This window comes from Pan paniscus, chromosome 4, assembly GCF_029289425.2.
Source record: "Pan paniscus chromosome 4, NHGRI_mPanPan1-v2.0_pri, whole genome shotgun sequence".
In the NCBI taxonomy this organism is placed as follows: Eukaryota; Metazoa; Chordata; class Mammalia; order Primates; family Hominidae; genus Pan; species Pan paniscus.
This window is the reverse complement of record NC_073253.2, coordinates 176,309,189-176,325,732: the sequence shown is the minus strand read 5'-3', so window position 1 is coordinate 176,325,732 and position 16,544 is coordinate 176,309,189. Positions and strand designations below refer to the sequence as shown.

Below are 16,544 nucleotides of genomic sequence, written 5' to 3'. Positions count from 1 at the left end.
CAACGCAAGAAAAAGAAAACCGACAGCAAGGAAAGTATTTGATTTTTGAAAGCATCACAGGCCCAGTTAGTGACAGGGCTGTCTAAAAGAATGAGTGTAGGAGAAAAACAAGGATAATCAAACTCATTCCAACGTCTAAAGCTGTCCACCTACTCTGACAAGATGTGGTCCCCCAAGCATCACTCGGTGTCAACAATGAAATACCTGTCAGCTGTTTACAGTGATTACTCATGCAAGATATAGCAAGGGCCACAAGATCTAATGGTTTCCTGATACCTATTGACTTTTTTCCCAAAAACTTAATAGTTTTCCAATTTGACTCAAATAGGATTTGTGAGTAACAGGGGCTGAATCAGTGTCCGTTCTTTACAAGGAAATTACTTTACCATGACGATTATTTAACTTAGAACTGGAGAGTGTCAGTCTCCAAAACGGGAAACAACTGAATTGCCAATAAGAATTTTGTTCACTTTCTTGGCTAAAACATGATTTTAATTAATGAGGGGGAAAATTAAACCTACTGTATCACTACTCCAAACAATAAGTCATTTAAAAAAGCATGAATTTTTTCACTCAGTAAAATATCTAACATACATAAATCATTTTGTAATTTTTAAAAATTCATTGATTTTTATTCCAATAAATAGTTTACAAATCCTACTGTTAATATTTGCCTCTTAAGTTGAAATGCAAGAGTATATTAATGCTTTATTCTAAAACGGGTATTTATCTTTGATATAATACTTGCCAGACTACATGAGAAAGATCTATTTAAAATTTGGATGTAGGTATTTAGGAGGAGTAAAGATGAATGAACAAAATTGATCAGTGGCTCTCAAACCAGGGTGCTTTTCTCCCCAGGGAATATTTGGCAATGTCTGAAGATGTTTTTGGTTGTCTTAACTAGGGGAATGCTACTGGCATCTAGTGGGTAGAAGCCAGGGATGTTGTTAAATATCCTACTCTGCACAGGGCAACCCCCTCACAACAAATAATGATCCAACCCAAAATGTTATTTGTGCTGACACTGAGAAAACCTGAACTACATTTTAGAATCTCCCTTCTTCAAAATCTAATAAAACAAAAAATAAAAATAAAAAATAAAACAAAAAGGCCAACATTTTATTAGCAGCAACCAAATATAAAAGGGCCTGCCATAAATTTTGAAGACTGATAGTCAAAATAAGAAACAAAGTTATAGGTGATTGATGGTCATTCCCAACTCTACCCCTACCTCCAATAAGAGGTTGTAGGGAAATAGTTTACAAAATCCTAAACACTTACCAGAAATACACTCCAAAATGGCAAAAAGTAGAGCCGAGGAATGAATAAGCAACACAGGGAAAAGTCAACAAAAAAATTTCAAGAGTGAGTTTTAACCATCTCCATGCTTTGGGAAGGAGAAGGTCAGGTCACATTCTAGGGCTCAGAACAAAGAGAAATGAGAGGTCTGAGGTCGAATGATGTCCCTATACAAGGCAAAGTAATTTTATTCATAAGCAGTTGGGCAGACCCAAGAGTGAGATACTTGGTACTTCAAGAGAGCAGAGCCTAAAAGCCACATTGCCCCCTTTGGCTCTCTGAATCACCACTTTTCCCTTCTCTTTCCCTCCACTCCAACAATATACAGCTTTCAAACTAGGGCTCAGGAGAAAAACAAACTTGGGTAAGGAGAGTGGAGTATTAAAAATATTTCCCATCAGCACCACATAGAAGTTCTCCCATATCAAGAAGAAACATGTATGCATATGTATTACAGCCTGACAAAAAGAAACACACACATACAGGGAATAAAAAGCAAGAAAGAACACAAAATGAAGAAATGAATAGGGCACACAAGTGGCAAAGAACCCATTCTGGAAGGATACACAACCCAATAAAAACTAAAGAAAATTCTCAACAACTTCATCATAATGAAGAACTTGAAAACAATACAACCTTATAATAAACAAGCTCAAAAGCAAGAAGAAGCAGAATAAGATGAAAATGCAGTTTGTAGTGCTAAAGAAACTTAGAGCCTATATAACACAATGATTTAACCAATTAATTCATTTAAAATATCAAAAACAGGACAGACACTGGAGAAAACAGAATTATTGACAAAAAGAAAGCCTTCAGATGATCACAGCATCTGAAAAGACAAAATCAAAGCAATTAGAATACATACGAAGAACAAAAGAAAATTCAGTATTAAAAAAACTGGTGTCATGAAGTAGAGGATCTAATAATTTGACCAAAAAAAAGTATTCATGGTAATAAGGAAAATGTTCTTAGAAGAACTAAGGGCATATTATAATTTAGGGAAAAATGATTATAAGTGACACTTAGATATACCTTGTTTATATTACTGAATTTCAAAAATAAAGAAGAAAACTCTCAGGCATTTTAGATTAAAAAAAAAAAAGTGCCTTCAAGGAGGGAGGGAGAAAAATCAGACTTTTCTACAGTAACACTAGATGTCCCAAAATAATAAAACAGTGACCACAAAGTTCTAATGAAAGTGTTCCCAAACAAGTTATTTTTCAGGAACGAAAGCAATAGACAGACATTCTCAAGCATTAAAGAAAACAGCAAGCATTGAAACTCAGAGACTATAATACTCACAAATTCTTCCTAATAAAAGGAGAAAACATTGCACAAAGAAATCCAGCCAATCAAACACTAGGAGATTATGGAACAACATTTACAAAGTTGAGGGGGAAAAAAGTGTGACTGATAAATTTTATACCTAGCCAAGTAATCCTTCAAGTAATATAAAAACAAAAGACAAATATTTTGAATCAATGAAGTGTATAAGAACCCAAAGAATGCATGCAGTACCTGTAACTTGAAAAGACTGCCTGACAATGAAATTCAATCAGGAGATAGACTAACTCGGGAATGGAGAAGCAACAGTACTGGTAATGAGCACCAAAACTATTAAAACATAGAACTAAAAGAATTATGACAGAACCATGACAACATAAAGAATATGATCAACATGAAACTAGGCCAATTAATATCCTACAATGGCCTCTAAGTGTTCAAGTGAAAGGAACAGTCACCTGTTTCTCACTTTAAATCAAGAGCTAGAAATGATTATGCTTAGTGAGGAAGTTATGTTGAAAGCCAAGATACGCCAAAAGCTAGGTCTCTTGAGCCAGTTAGCTAAGTTGTGAATGCAAAGGAAAAGTTCTTGAAGGAAATTAAAAGTGCTACTCCAGTAAACACACAAATGATAATAAAACAGCCTTATTGCTGATATGAAGTGGTCTGGATAGATGATCAAACAAGCCACAATGTTCCCTTAAGCCAAAGCCTAATTCAGAGCAACCCTAACTCTCTTCAGTTCTATGAAGGCTGAGAGAGGTGAGGAAGCTAGAGAAGAAAAGTTGGAAGGTAGCAGAGGTTGGTTCACAAGATTTAAAGAAAGAAGCCATCTCCATAACATAAAAGTGCAAGGGAAAGCAGCAAATGCTGATATAGAAGCTGTAGTAAACTACCTAGAAGATGTAGCTAACATCATTCATGAAAGTAGCTACACTAAGCAACAGACTTATTATTTATTTATTTATTTATTTATTTATTTTGAGATGGAGTCTCGCTCTGTCACCCAGGCTGGAGTGCAATGTGCAATCTCAGCTCACTGCCACCTCCGCCTCCCGGGTTCAAGCCATTCTCCTGCCTCAGCCTCCCAAGTAACTGGGATTACAGGCTCCCACCACCAAGCCAGGCTAATTTTTGGTATTTTTAGTCAAGATGGGGTTTCACTATGTTGGCCAGGCTGGTCTTGAACTCCTGAACTCGTGATCTGCCCACCTCAGCCTCCCAAAGTGCTGAGATTACAGGCATGAGCCACCGAGCCCAGCCAGCAACAGATTTTTAATGGAGATGAAATGGCCTCCTTTTGGAAGAAGATGCCATTTAGGACTTTCATATCTATAGAGAAGTCAATGCCTGGCTTCAAAGATTCAAACGACAGGCTGACTCTCTTGTTAGAGGCTAAAGCAGCTGGTGACTTCAAGTTGAAGCCAATAATCATTTACCATCCTGAAAATTCTAGGGCCATTAAGAATTATGCTAAATCTCCTCTGCCTGTTTTCTATAAATAATAAAGCCTAGATGACAGCACATCTGTTTACAGCATGGTTTATTTTAAGCCCACGATTGAGATCTACTGCTTAGAAAAGATTTCTTCAAAATACTATTGCTCATTGACAACGCACCTGATCACCCAAGAGCTGTGATGGAGATGTACAAGGAGATTAATGTTGTTTTCATGCCTGCTAACACAACATCCATTCTGCAGCCCACTGATCAAGGAGTAACTTTGACTTTTAAGTCTTATTTAAGAAATATATTTCATAAGGCTATAGCTACCATAGACAGTGATTCCTCTGATGGATCTGGGCAAAGTAAATTGAAAACCTTCTGGAAAGGATTCATCATTCTAGATGCCATTAAGAACATTTGTGATTCATGGGAGATCAAAGTATCAACATGAATGAGTTTGAAAGATGATTCCAGCCCTCACAGATGACTTTGAGGGATTTCAGACTTCAATGGAGGAAATAACTGCAGATGTGGTGGAAACAGTAAGAGAACTAGAATTAGAAGGGGAGTCTGAAGATGTGACTCAATTCCTGCAATCTCATAAGAAAACTTTAACTAATGAGAAGTTGTTTCTTATGGACGGGAAAAGAACGTGGTTTCTTGAGATGGAATCTACTCCTGGTGAAGATGCTATGAACACTGTTGAAATGACAACAAAGGATTTAAAATATGACAGAAGCTTCATTGATGAAGCAGGGTTTGAGAGGACTGACTCCAATTTTGAAAGAAGTCATACTGTGGGTAAAATGCTATCAAATAGCATCATGTGCTATAGAGACATCTTCTATGAAAGGGAGAGTCAACTAATGCAGCAAACTTCATTATCATCTTATGAAATTGCGATAGCCACCCCAACCTTCAGTAACTGCTACCCTGATTGGTCAGCACCCATCAACATTGTGGCAAGACCCTCTACCAGCAAAAAGATTATGACTTGCTGAAAGCTGAGATGATCGTTAGCATTTTTTAGCAATAAATATTTTTAATTAAGGTATGTATGTTTTTTAGACAATTATATTACACATTTTATAGACTACAGTATAGTATAAACACAGCTTTTTTTTTTTTTTTTTTTTTTTTTTAAGAAATGGGGTCTCATGCTGTCATCCAGGCTGGAGTGCAGTGGTGCAATCATGACTCACTGCAGCCTCAAACTCCTGAGCTCAAGTGATCCTCCCAAGTAGCTGGGACTACAGGCCTGTGACATCATACCCGGCCAAAACGCATAACTTTTATATGCAATGGGAAACAAAAAAATGTGTGTGACTCACTCTATTGTGATATTCAGTTTGCTGCAGTGATATGGAACTAAGCCCACAACATCCCTGCGGTATGGCTGTACAGTATAAGAATCACCTGAAGGGCTTATTAAAAACAGCTTGCTTGACCCCCTCCCTTAGAGATTCCGATTCAGTAGATCTGGGTTGGTCAAGAATTTGCATTTCTAACAAGCTCCCAGCTGAGGCTGAGGCTGCCATTCAACATACTACCAAGTAGCACTGGCATAGAGAGATCCCTGGAATAAAATTTACCTACTTGTGTGTGTGTGTATGAATGTGTGTGTGTGTGTGTGCATGTGCGTGTGTGTGTGTGTGTGTATACAGTCTTGCTCTGTTGCCTGGGCTGGAGTGCAGTGGCGTGATCTCGGCTCACCGCAACCTCCGCCTCCCAGCTTTCAAGCGATTCTCATGCCTTAGCCTCCTGAGTAGCTGGGATTATGGGGTGCGCCACAACGCCTGGCTAGTTTTTGAATTTTCAGTACAGACTGGATTTCACCATGTTGGCTAGGCTGGTCTTGAACTCCTGGCCTCAAGGGATCCACCTGCCTCAGCCTCCCAAAGTGCTGGGATTACAGGCATGAGCCACCATGCCCAGCCCCTACTTGTATATCACAATAGTGAGATGATTACTTTTCAACTTTCTTCTTTGTATTTTTTAGGTATTTAAATTTTTTTACAATGAATGTTCCATCTTTACCCAAACAATAAAATCTTTATTGTAAAGAAAGTTAGAAGCAAGAAACATTAACTTTTTTATAACTACAATTTGTATAAAAGCTTTCTCTGTGATCTTTAGTTTTTCTTTCTTCCTCTGAAAAGCTGAATCGTGTTTAATTAAACTCTCAAAAGTATCAAGTTTTTGTCTATAAAATGGCAAAACTGGCTATGATGAAATAAACTGATACTTGCTATTTCTAATAAAAGCATACAATATATTTTTCTTTCTTACCAGATTCAAATAATATTTAATGCCAACATATTAGTCCAAGTCCTATCATCAGTCAGATTTATCAGAAAGGTATGAAAACCCATGCCTACTATAAGGACCAAAATAGCCTAATTCAATACTACTTTGAAAACATGGGGATGATGTTATTATGTAATTGTTTTAATTACAATAACCACTGATCACATTTGAACTCTCAGGATACTTCAATATTTCTTTTGGACAACTATGACCTGTTTAGTAAATTACCCCCAAATACTTTAACATAGTCTTACAAATCGCCCCAATGCCAGAGACCCAGATCAAAAAGAAAATAATGGTATGGGTCAGATTCACAGAATAAGCACTAACTTTTATGCAAACTGAAAATAAAGATTTTATCTAAAAGTTATTTGGGGAAAATAAGCAGACTTTATCAAGAATTAGAGCTTGGTAAGAAGGTAACAGAAACCCATTGTTAGAAACAGGTTGACTCTGTGTAGCTTTCCATAGTAGAGTTTAGAGTTTCTTGTCATGATTACCTTATCAATGCAGTATAATAACTACTTACACAGCACTTACATTGTATTAGGTATTATAAGTAATCTACAGATGATTTAAAGTATATGGGAGGATGTGCATAGGTTATAGGCAAATACTACACCATTTTATGTAAGGGACTTGAACATTAATAGATTTTGGTATCCTCAGAGGTTCTGCAACTAATACCCCATGGATGCCAAGGGACAACTGTACTTAGAGGTAGAACGTCTCTGCTCTTCCTACATGTCCTTATTTTTAACAACTTCTGTTCTTACAAATAATCCTAAGTCAATCAATAAAACTTCAAATTCTATTAACAGCTTAAAAGTACCAAGAAATACTCTGATCATTCATTCAACTGCCAAAGAAAATGAGAACCGAGTACTTTTCCTCTTTTAAACCAAAAAAAGTTTTTGGTTTAATACTAACAAAAGCTTTAATACTCATTTTAGATATTCCTCTAATACGTCTATTTACAATATATCACAGAACTATATTCTGGTTATTAATAATCTCACTTCTTACCAGGATCTGCTAATCCAGTGGTCTCTAACAGTATGTAATCAAATTTCCCCTTCTTTTGCATCAAATTCTCAATAGCTCTAAGGCCATTGTCCCTGGAGAATACCAAAACATAATTTACAGTTAACTACCTAAATATTTTGAAGTGATTATTATAAACACTTTAAAATGTATTCAACAACCCAAGACAAAAGTATCCTTAGGAATGTGAAAATTTAACTCACTTCTAACCTTCTAACAAAATGTCCGTCCCATATTTACCAGTGAGAAAACAATAGATGCATATATATAATAGGGAAAAAGAAATCATATACATAATAATACTTTATTAAAATTAAAAGCAGAGGAAACTTTATCTGACCAAGTATCTTTTTATAGCTTTATGAAATTTTTAAAAACCAACATACAAAATAATGATAAAATTTATTAACTATAGTAGTTTAATATAATAGCTAAAGGGACACTGATATTAAACACCATATAATTCTATTTTACATTAGGATGCAAGGTTTTAATTTCCTTTTTTCTTATTTTATCAAAAGTGAAGGAAAATCCTTAATAGATTATATTTTGGTTGTTCAAGAAAGTCTGTTATAATTTTATCCTTGCCAAAACATTTGACACAAAGTCAAATACCTAAGGGAGTAAATGATGCCGAAGAGATTTAATTCACTAGAATACACAAAATTAACAGTACAAGTAGTCATTTTTATAATTCATTCAACAAATATTTGAGTGCTACTATGTGTTGGGTAACTCTTCTAGGGTATATGGTAGACTAGTGAACACTGTCCTTGAAAACTTAACTAGTAGAACATAATGTAAGGTTTTTCTCTTTTTTGATAGTCATTTATTTTTTTTATAAGGTTGAACACTTAGAAATATGACCAATGACAGATTAAATTCAGAATAATCATTTTTTACATATGAGACTTTCAGGCACTAGAGATTAAATAAGCCCTGACATCAAAAGCAATAAAAACTCAATAAAAGGACCAAAACATTAGAGCAGATAGAAAAGACAGCAAGAAACACTTTAAGAAAATGCTTCCTAATAAGTTTATTTTCTATTTGTTTAAAAATACAATGAAGCAAACTGTGTAAATTCAGTTAAATTACTCAAGAAAATTAAAGCTGGAAATATAATCAATAAACATTTCTAGTAAACCATGTACACAGTAAACACATTCCTCACTTCACTGAACAGCAGAGGCAACCGTTTCTAAGTTCCAGCCACTCTTCATAGAGCTCTCCACCTTGGCTGACAGCTAAGGATTTCTCCAGCGCACTTCCTAGAATAATTAACAAACAGCACTCTTTAGCTTATGTCCATTAGCCAACAAAAAACAAAGATGAGGATAACTCAATAATGGAGATCTTAAAGCAGAAACTGCATTTTATAACTTATATTCTTTCATTTTATTCATGCAGCCTCGATATCTAAATTACAGTACACTACATTATTTTACCTTTTATTTAAGATGACTTAAGCCCTGAAAAAGACACATCCTAAACTAATAAACATACCTACTTCCTCCTTAGGCCTCTTACTTGGCCACCCCCATTTCTTAATAAAGTAGCTATCTTGAAGGCATTTTTTTCTTGTCCAGGGTAAACTTTCTAAATAGACTAGTATGTTTTATATACTGGATTTTGTATGCCCTTCAACCTCTTAAGAGACCGCCTTATCTATCTTTTTCTTTTCATTCTTCTTCTAAATTGTTTCTTTTAGACAAACTGCTGAATATTCCCAATGAGTAAAAACCCTAGTTCATCTTGAGGAAGGTTTTTGGCCAGTGTACCATGTGCTCATTTAAAAATTAAACTTATAGGGAGGCCAAGGCGGGCGGATCACGAGGTCAGGAGATCGAGACCATCCTCGCTAACACAATGAAACCTCATCTCTACTAAAATTACAAAAAATTAGCCAGGTGAGGTAGCGGGCGCCTGTAGTCCCAGCTACTCAGGCGGCTGAGGCAGGAGAATGGTGTGAACCCGGGAGGCGGAGGTTGCAGTGACCCGAGACTGTGCCACTGCACTCCAGCCAGGGCAACACAGCGAGACTCCATCTCAAAAAAAAAAAAAAAACCTAAACTTTTAGTCAAATTCACATATTTTCCTAGCAATACTTACTTAAGAAAGAATAAACTATATTTGAAATGCTTATCTATAAGAATTATTTTAAATGTTTTACTTTTCCTCTAATAAAGAAATATACCAAATGGTGAAGTTCTAAAAGTCCACTAAGCAAATGAGCTCCCATAAAATCGAGTAGTTTTACACTTACATATTTTTTATATTTCAGCTAGGTATTAATAAAGAGCTTCTAAAGAGGTTGCTACAGAATTCAGACTATATACAGAACATTAATGAAACATGAAGAAAAGTATTGAGAATGCTGTGAAAAATAAAATTGCAAAAATGATCCGGGAAAAAATAAAGAAAATAGTAAGAATAAATGTAATCAGTGTGCAATAGGTTATTTAATAAGATGATGAAAAAAACAGTCTGTTATTAGAAATCTCAGGATTTTTGCCTAAAAAGCACTTTTCTCTTTAGTTTATTAAAACCAGAAATCGAATATAACTGGCTTCCCATCCTGTTCATAAAACCTAGCTCTTTTACTTTTTACAACTGAAAAAAAATAGAACATTTTAAAAGAAATCGTTTAATAGATATTGTTTTTTGGCTAGAAGTGAGCTTTGATTACAATTCATACTTATGAAGAAAAACTCCTATAAAGATAACAGAAGTATTGTGTCTAGAGCTATTTTTTTGACTACAGTTTAATATTTCAGTTGAGAAGTTAAGCACACTTATTTTCACAGATAACTTAAAATACATGAGGATAAAGACCATATGTTTACCTCATTTTTAAAATACTGAGTTTTAACTGCATTGCAGATAATAAACATTAAACAAAGTTAACTAATAACAGAAGCATTTTCAAATATTTTTCATGAGTTGCAATAGAGTCCATACAAAAGTGCCTTTCTAATTCCTAAAAAAAACATTTTTTGGCCAGGCATGGTGCCTCATGCCTGTAATCCCAGCAACTTTGGGAGGCCGAGGCGGGTGGATCACAAGGCCAGGAGCTCAATCAAGACAATCCTGGCCAACATGGTGAAACCCTGTCTCTACTAAAAATACAAAAATTATCTGGGCATGGTGGCGCATGCCTGTAGTCCCAGCTACTCGGGAGGCTGAGGCAGGAGAATCACTTTAACCCAGGAGACAGAGGTGGCAGTGAGCTGAGATTGCACCACTGCACTCCAGCCTGGCGACAGAGAGAGACTCCATCTCAAAAAAAAAAAAATAAAATAAAAAATAAACGTTTTTTCATATGTCTAGATTTTTACTTCTGGAGTCATTTATTTCAGGTAAAAATGTAGTTTAATTCTGTTAATAAGAACTCCAAAGTTATACAAAATAAAATTTTATTAAAACTAATTTCAGTATCTCAACCCATATAAATCTTAACAGAAATTAATCTAATTTTTCTAAAGCTATCCACATCAATACAATACCTTGCATTTTCATTTTTAAATATGGAATATCAATTCACCAGAGGAATAAACAGTCACACAAAATCTTGCAACATGACATTTATTGAACTTTACTTACCTTCCCCAAATTCATTTAAAATGACCGCTACTCTTTTACTATGTTGCTCTGTCAAAATATAGTTCAGAAGTGTTGTCTTCCCAGCACCTATAAAACATATTTTTTGTAAATAAAAAAATTCAAAATAATTTTAAAGATACAAAAAACATATAAAGAATCCTAACGTTTTTGAGAATTTGCATGCTATTTTTCATATATTATTTTAGTAGAGAATATCCTAGAGGATAAGATTAAAGCATCCTTTGAAACCTGTTGCAAAATACTTTATGTAGACATAAAATTTTATAAATATTTACAAACACTCCTACAAGTTGAAACAGTTTCTTCAACCCAGCCTAACCTTCCCTAAAATTTACACACACTCTTTTATTTATAATGACCTTTTATTTCAACATTAACGAGACGCAACTTCAGGCTGACTATATGGCTACTTATAGTATGCTTTAAATAATCTATATAAGTTTTTATGAAATGGGGAATAGAGCCAGGTAGTGTCAACAATGGACAGAATGTTCAGTAAGATAAATTCATAAAGCTATACCAACTTTATCCAGCAGGTGGCATATGAAACCCAATATGTCAATCTCCAGTAGAAAAAAAATAGTCTTGTGAACCGTACACACTAAAATTCATAGAGGAAAAAAAGAAAATCCTAACTGCATAGTATTGTAGTTCAATTGTATGACTATATCATTTCTTTATCTTTTTTTTTGTTGGACATTTGGTTTGTTTCCAGTGTTTTACTATTACAGTGCTGCTAAAAACTTTTACATGTAGGCTATACATGTCTTCTGAAATACATTAAGTTTTCTAGTATATAACTAGATCTTCCTATAACTAGGAAGATTTTACGGAGTATTAGGGTATTAATATCTTTTAGGTCATATTCCTTTCAAAGCTTTTTAAGAGATGAAGGCTTATATTTAGAGTACTTTAGGAAGCTCAACATCACAAAAATATGAAGTATAGAATGGAAGAGAGAGACTTAGGGCAATGAGGAAGATCTTAAAACCAGTCCAAGCCTGAGACAGAGGCCCTGAACATGAGTGTTTCACAGGGCAGTGATGTGAAAACTGAAAGGAAAGGGTGAATGTAAGAAATCTTCTAAGAGAAGATTTACTAGGGCTTTTTAACCATATTATGAAAAAAAAAAACACTTTAAGACATAGTTCATTCATTCGAAGCTTTCTAATACGTTACAGATTTATGCTGGGCCTTGGTGAAAAAGTGAACAAGATAGTCTTTGCCTTCATAGAGCTTAGAAATATTAAGGGAAGGGGGGAATGGAGGGGAATTCAGTGAATAAGGAGGCAATTATGTCACAGGGTGACATATTCAATAGGAGATGCACAAAATGCTATGGAGAACCTAAGAGGGACATCTAGCCAGAGGAGTCACAGTAAAAAAGTACCTATTCCAAGGGGCTAAAACACTTGGCACCTTTGAAGTAACATTAGTTCATTGTGCGGGGCCAATTTGGCAGGCTGGAAAGGTTGGCAAGATCCAGATCCTACAGGTCCTTGTAATTCATGTTAAGGAATTTGAATTTTAACCCATAGGGACGCCACTGAAAGGTGTGACGCAGTCGGATTGACATTTATAAAGATCATTAAGGCTAACATGCAACGAATAAATTAAAGGGCAGCAAGACTCCAGATTAGTCAGGAGGCTTTTAGAGTATTCCAAATGGTTGGGATCACAGAAGCAGGATTTGGGGGGATGGTAACAGATGAAGTTTCAGACATGTTAAGTTTTAAGTTGTAGGACATCAAAATAGAAATTACACAGGTGTGTAGCTAAAGATGGACAAAGGGGTAAGGAGGAGGGAGCCTTAAAAAGAAGCCAGAGAAGCAGGTGGAAAAACCAGAAGAAAAATGTAATAGAAGCCAAAAGAACAGTGTTTCAAAAAGGGAAAATGGTCAGGGATAGGAGTGAAACTATCCCTAGATTCAGCAACAAGGTTGCTGGTATTAATTCTCACTCCTGAGCTTCAGATCATTTTCTCCAATGATCTACTGACCTACCAGTGAGCAACACGGCAAAGGCCCGAGGGGCACGTTTGAAATACATTGTTTTGGACAAGAAATTTGTTCATCTTCTCAGCAGAGCAGCCTCTGAATAACTGTGGGGAAACGCCAAAAATAAATTCCCTTATAAAATTACTTCCGAGCAAAAAACGGGAATAAACTTACAGTCTACAAAGTTTTTAAAAAAACAAAAGCAGTTATTTCTTATTTTTACATAAAAGGTCACGAAGTGGCCCAAGTCTGTACCTGTCTCTAGCAACAACTAGGAATATTATTTCCCGGAAACAGTATCATTTTATTTACATTTCTTAACTTTTTCCAAACTTCTAATACAGTCATATATTTGTTCTAGCCCTTCTATTTAACTGTAAGGTTTAAAAATACATTTCTCAAACTTTTCCAGTAAGAAACTTCTAGTGTAAGTGCATAAACCGCCCTTCACGAAACTACCAAGTTCACAAACTTGTGGTTTCGAGTATCCCTGTACACTCTCAACGTTCTTAGTTTGAGAAATAGTCTTGGAGGACAGAGATTTTATTCTTACTTCCTACGCAGTGGTTTACAAACAGACCTCCAAAAAAAAGCGTTTAAGATGGGAGCACTTCCTGCCAACTGGCTGGAGGACTGTGGCTCGTGGGGAAGGGGAATCTACTGACGAAAGCCCCACGTGTCGGGCATTTTACAGACGGGACATCCTTTCACGGCAATAGGTAGGTGGTTCCGGCCCTGTTTCCCAGGTGACAGGTATTTTTCCATTTTCAGGTGAGGTAGATGAGCGTCAGGAAGGTAAGATAACCTGGTAAGAGGTCACAGAGACAATTAGGGGGGCGTGTCTTCGCTTCAAAGCCTTGTTTCAAAGGCTAACTTTCCATCTCACTTGAGAAACGGGAATCGAACGCAGAGGGGACCGGGCATCATTAACTCCCAAGATGAGAGGTAACCCCTACGAGAAGCAAGTGACCCAGCCCCTACCTCAAAGACATTTGCTCTTGATCATGAGGCCCCAATGCCTCAGGAGAAGAGGCACCGGCAGCCCGCAAAATCCCACGACACCAGAGTTCACGGCATTTTGTGACTGGGATGGTTAGTTACCTAAATACCCGGTGATGATTGTGACTGGGATCTTGGCGCCGAGGCCAGACTTTTCCTCCTCCTCGCTTTGCGTCGTCTCAATGGGAACCAATTCAGGACAATCCTCTTCCTCATCCGCAGATCCAACAGCCGGTAACATTCCGGCCTACAGCACGTCCCTACCTCAGCTGAACCGCGGGGACCAACACGCCGGACCGCAGCCGCGCACGCCCAGCGCGCCACTCCAGGCCTGCCCGGGGCCTGACGTCATCACATCGCGACGCCAGCTGATCCCGCCCGGATTACCTGGGCTCTGGACGAGAAGTGCCTCGTCCCTTAGCCACACCCCCCGGGGAGGTGGGCTCTCCCCGACGACAGCTGGACACGCCCCTGGGCGTGTTCTGTGAACCTGAGCGACGCTGCGGAGAGTCCTTAGGGCGCACTAACCACCTGTCTGAAGGTGTCACTGGCGCCTAGAGCCTTAATAAGCTACTGGCTGTAGGTAGAGCTGAGGCCAGCCTGCTGGAAATCTGGAGTGGGTAGCCTGACCTAACCAGTTCCCACAGGGCATAGATTTTATCAACTTGATTTTTTAGTCTCGTTAAAAAAAAAAAAGTTTTAATTCATAGGGGAAAGAATGGAAGGTTATAACATTACAATTTTAATTGTAATTTTTATACCTGAAGGATAACCAGTGACACTTTTTTCTTTATTATTACATACTATATATGTAATTCCAAATTTTTAGTATTCATGCATCACTTTTATTTACTTTTTTCTCATTATTTATTTGGACCTCAGGTAACCTAAGTTCATTAATCATATTTGCTGGTGCATGACACTCTCATCACTAATCCATAGATAGCCCTTCTTTCTAATATAAATTTATAGTGAACTCCTTTGACCTCATTCCTAACCTAAAAGCATTACCAGTAAGTTACACGTACCTATGTGCACCGCCCCCGCTTCCAATCCACAGCCTGCCCCATAAGATAGTAACAACAGTCATGAATTGGTTCTGGATTGCTGATCATTCCCTGTTTTCTTTTTAGTTTTATCACATATCCCATGTATGTACTTAGAGAATATGTTGTTTAATTTTGGGTGTTTTTGAGCTTCATAAAATTATCCATATAATATATAAACTCCTGAGGCTTGCTATATTTTTCAGCATCACTGCTGTCTTGTATTCTATTGTGTGGCTACACGGCAATTTATTCATTTCCTCTCAATTGTTCCAGGTTTTGCTCTTATGAACAGGGCTGCTATGAACATTTTTCCTGACATATGTGTGTGCAACTTCCTCTTGAGTGTCTGTGTAAGAGTTGAATTGCTGGGTCCTAGATTATTCAAATGTTTTACTTCACAAGAAAATGCACAATTATTTTTCAAAATGTTTGTACAAATTGATACATTTTCCCAGCAAATTATAAGAGATCTCATTGGTCTGTATGTCAATATTATCAGGCATGCATTTTTCACCAATCAATTGAGTACAAAAGAAGACTTCATTGTGATCTTCATTTGCATTTCCTTGATTACTAACAAGGTTGAGAATCTTTTCATGTGTTTTGGCAATATTTAATTCTTAGAATGACCCTGTAGAGTGTTATCCCTCTTTCAAACAGGAGGCACCAAGAGTTAAGTTACTTGTCCAGGTTAGGTCATAAAAATCTATCTGATGCACAAGTAGAATGTTTTACTACTATCCTGATGCCAAATAGAAGGTTGACTTTTCCTTCCTTCTCTGAAATTCCCCATAAAATATACTGTGTGTATTCCATTAGTTCTACTGATAAGTACATATAACTTGAAAGTATTTATCACGCCTTTTGCAGAACACAGTTAAGACAGAGGGTTTATATTTGTGCAAATGAGTATATTATATTCACACATACACTCGGTCTGAGAAATCAGGTCTTGAATGCTTTGCCAGCTTTGACAATGTAACCATGAACCAGCTGAGGAAGAAATAAGGCAAATACCTTAGGCATGGTGGTTCAGTTCACTTTATTCTACCAAAGGAGAGAAGCTGTGATGGGTAGCCCAAAATAGATAGCTTACACCCTAAACACAATGGTTCATAAGCTTTTTCGTTTCAGGAATGCTATGAAGTATTGATTTTTTTGGCAACCTAAGGGAAGGAGTAACATTGCACCCACAGGCATCACACTATTTGCTTGATGTCCCTTCAGCACTGCATTACTGCCTGAATAGCAGCTATTACGGCCCTCACCACCTTCTTTGACATATTTTTTAAAGTACATTCTTGTGGGTTCCCAATATGGCACTGGCTGAATGTTATACTAAAATCCCTCTTTCTGTTTTTTGAGACAGGGTCTCACTCTGTCGCCCAGCATGGATTGCATTGGCACGATCACAGCTCACTGCAGTCCTAAACTCCTGGGCTCAAGTGATCCTCCCGTCTCAGCCTCCCAAGTAGCTGGGACTCTAGTCATA

The 16,544-nt window shown here is 36.8% G+C and overlaps 1 protein-coding gene across 3 annotated transcripts in view; it reads right to left on the bottom strand.

Annotated features, from left to right (window-relative positions):
* The window catches only part of LOC129392967 (zinc-regulated GTPase metalloprotein activator 1A-like), a 33,636-nt gene extending 19,003 nt beyond the window's left edge, over positions 1-14,633 (bottom strand). Inside the window, exons 1-4 of one of the 3 annotated variants that reach the window (XM_055112932.2) lie at positions 14,106-14,633; positions 10,987-11,073; positions 8,558-8,654; positions 7,366-7,457 (exon numbers count right to left, since the gene is read on the bottom strand). In XM_055112932.2, the coding sequence (XP_054968907.1) occupies positions 7,366-7,457; positions 8,558-8,654; positions 10,987-11,073; positions 14,106-14,244 (415 nt within the window). In that variant the 5' untranslated portion in view covers positions 14,245-14,633. Of the gene's footprint in view, positions 1-7,365; positions 7,458-7,668; positions 8,655-10,986; positions 11,074-14,105 lie in introns of those variants that run through there. The other 2 variants (XM_055112936.2, XM_055112943.2) reach the window with 2 other exon arrangements.
* Positions 14,634-16,544: the final 1,911 nt, after the last annotated feature.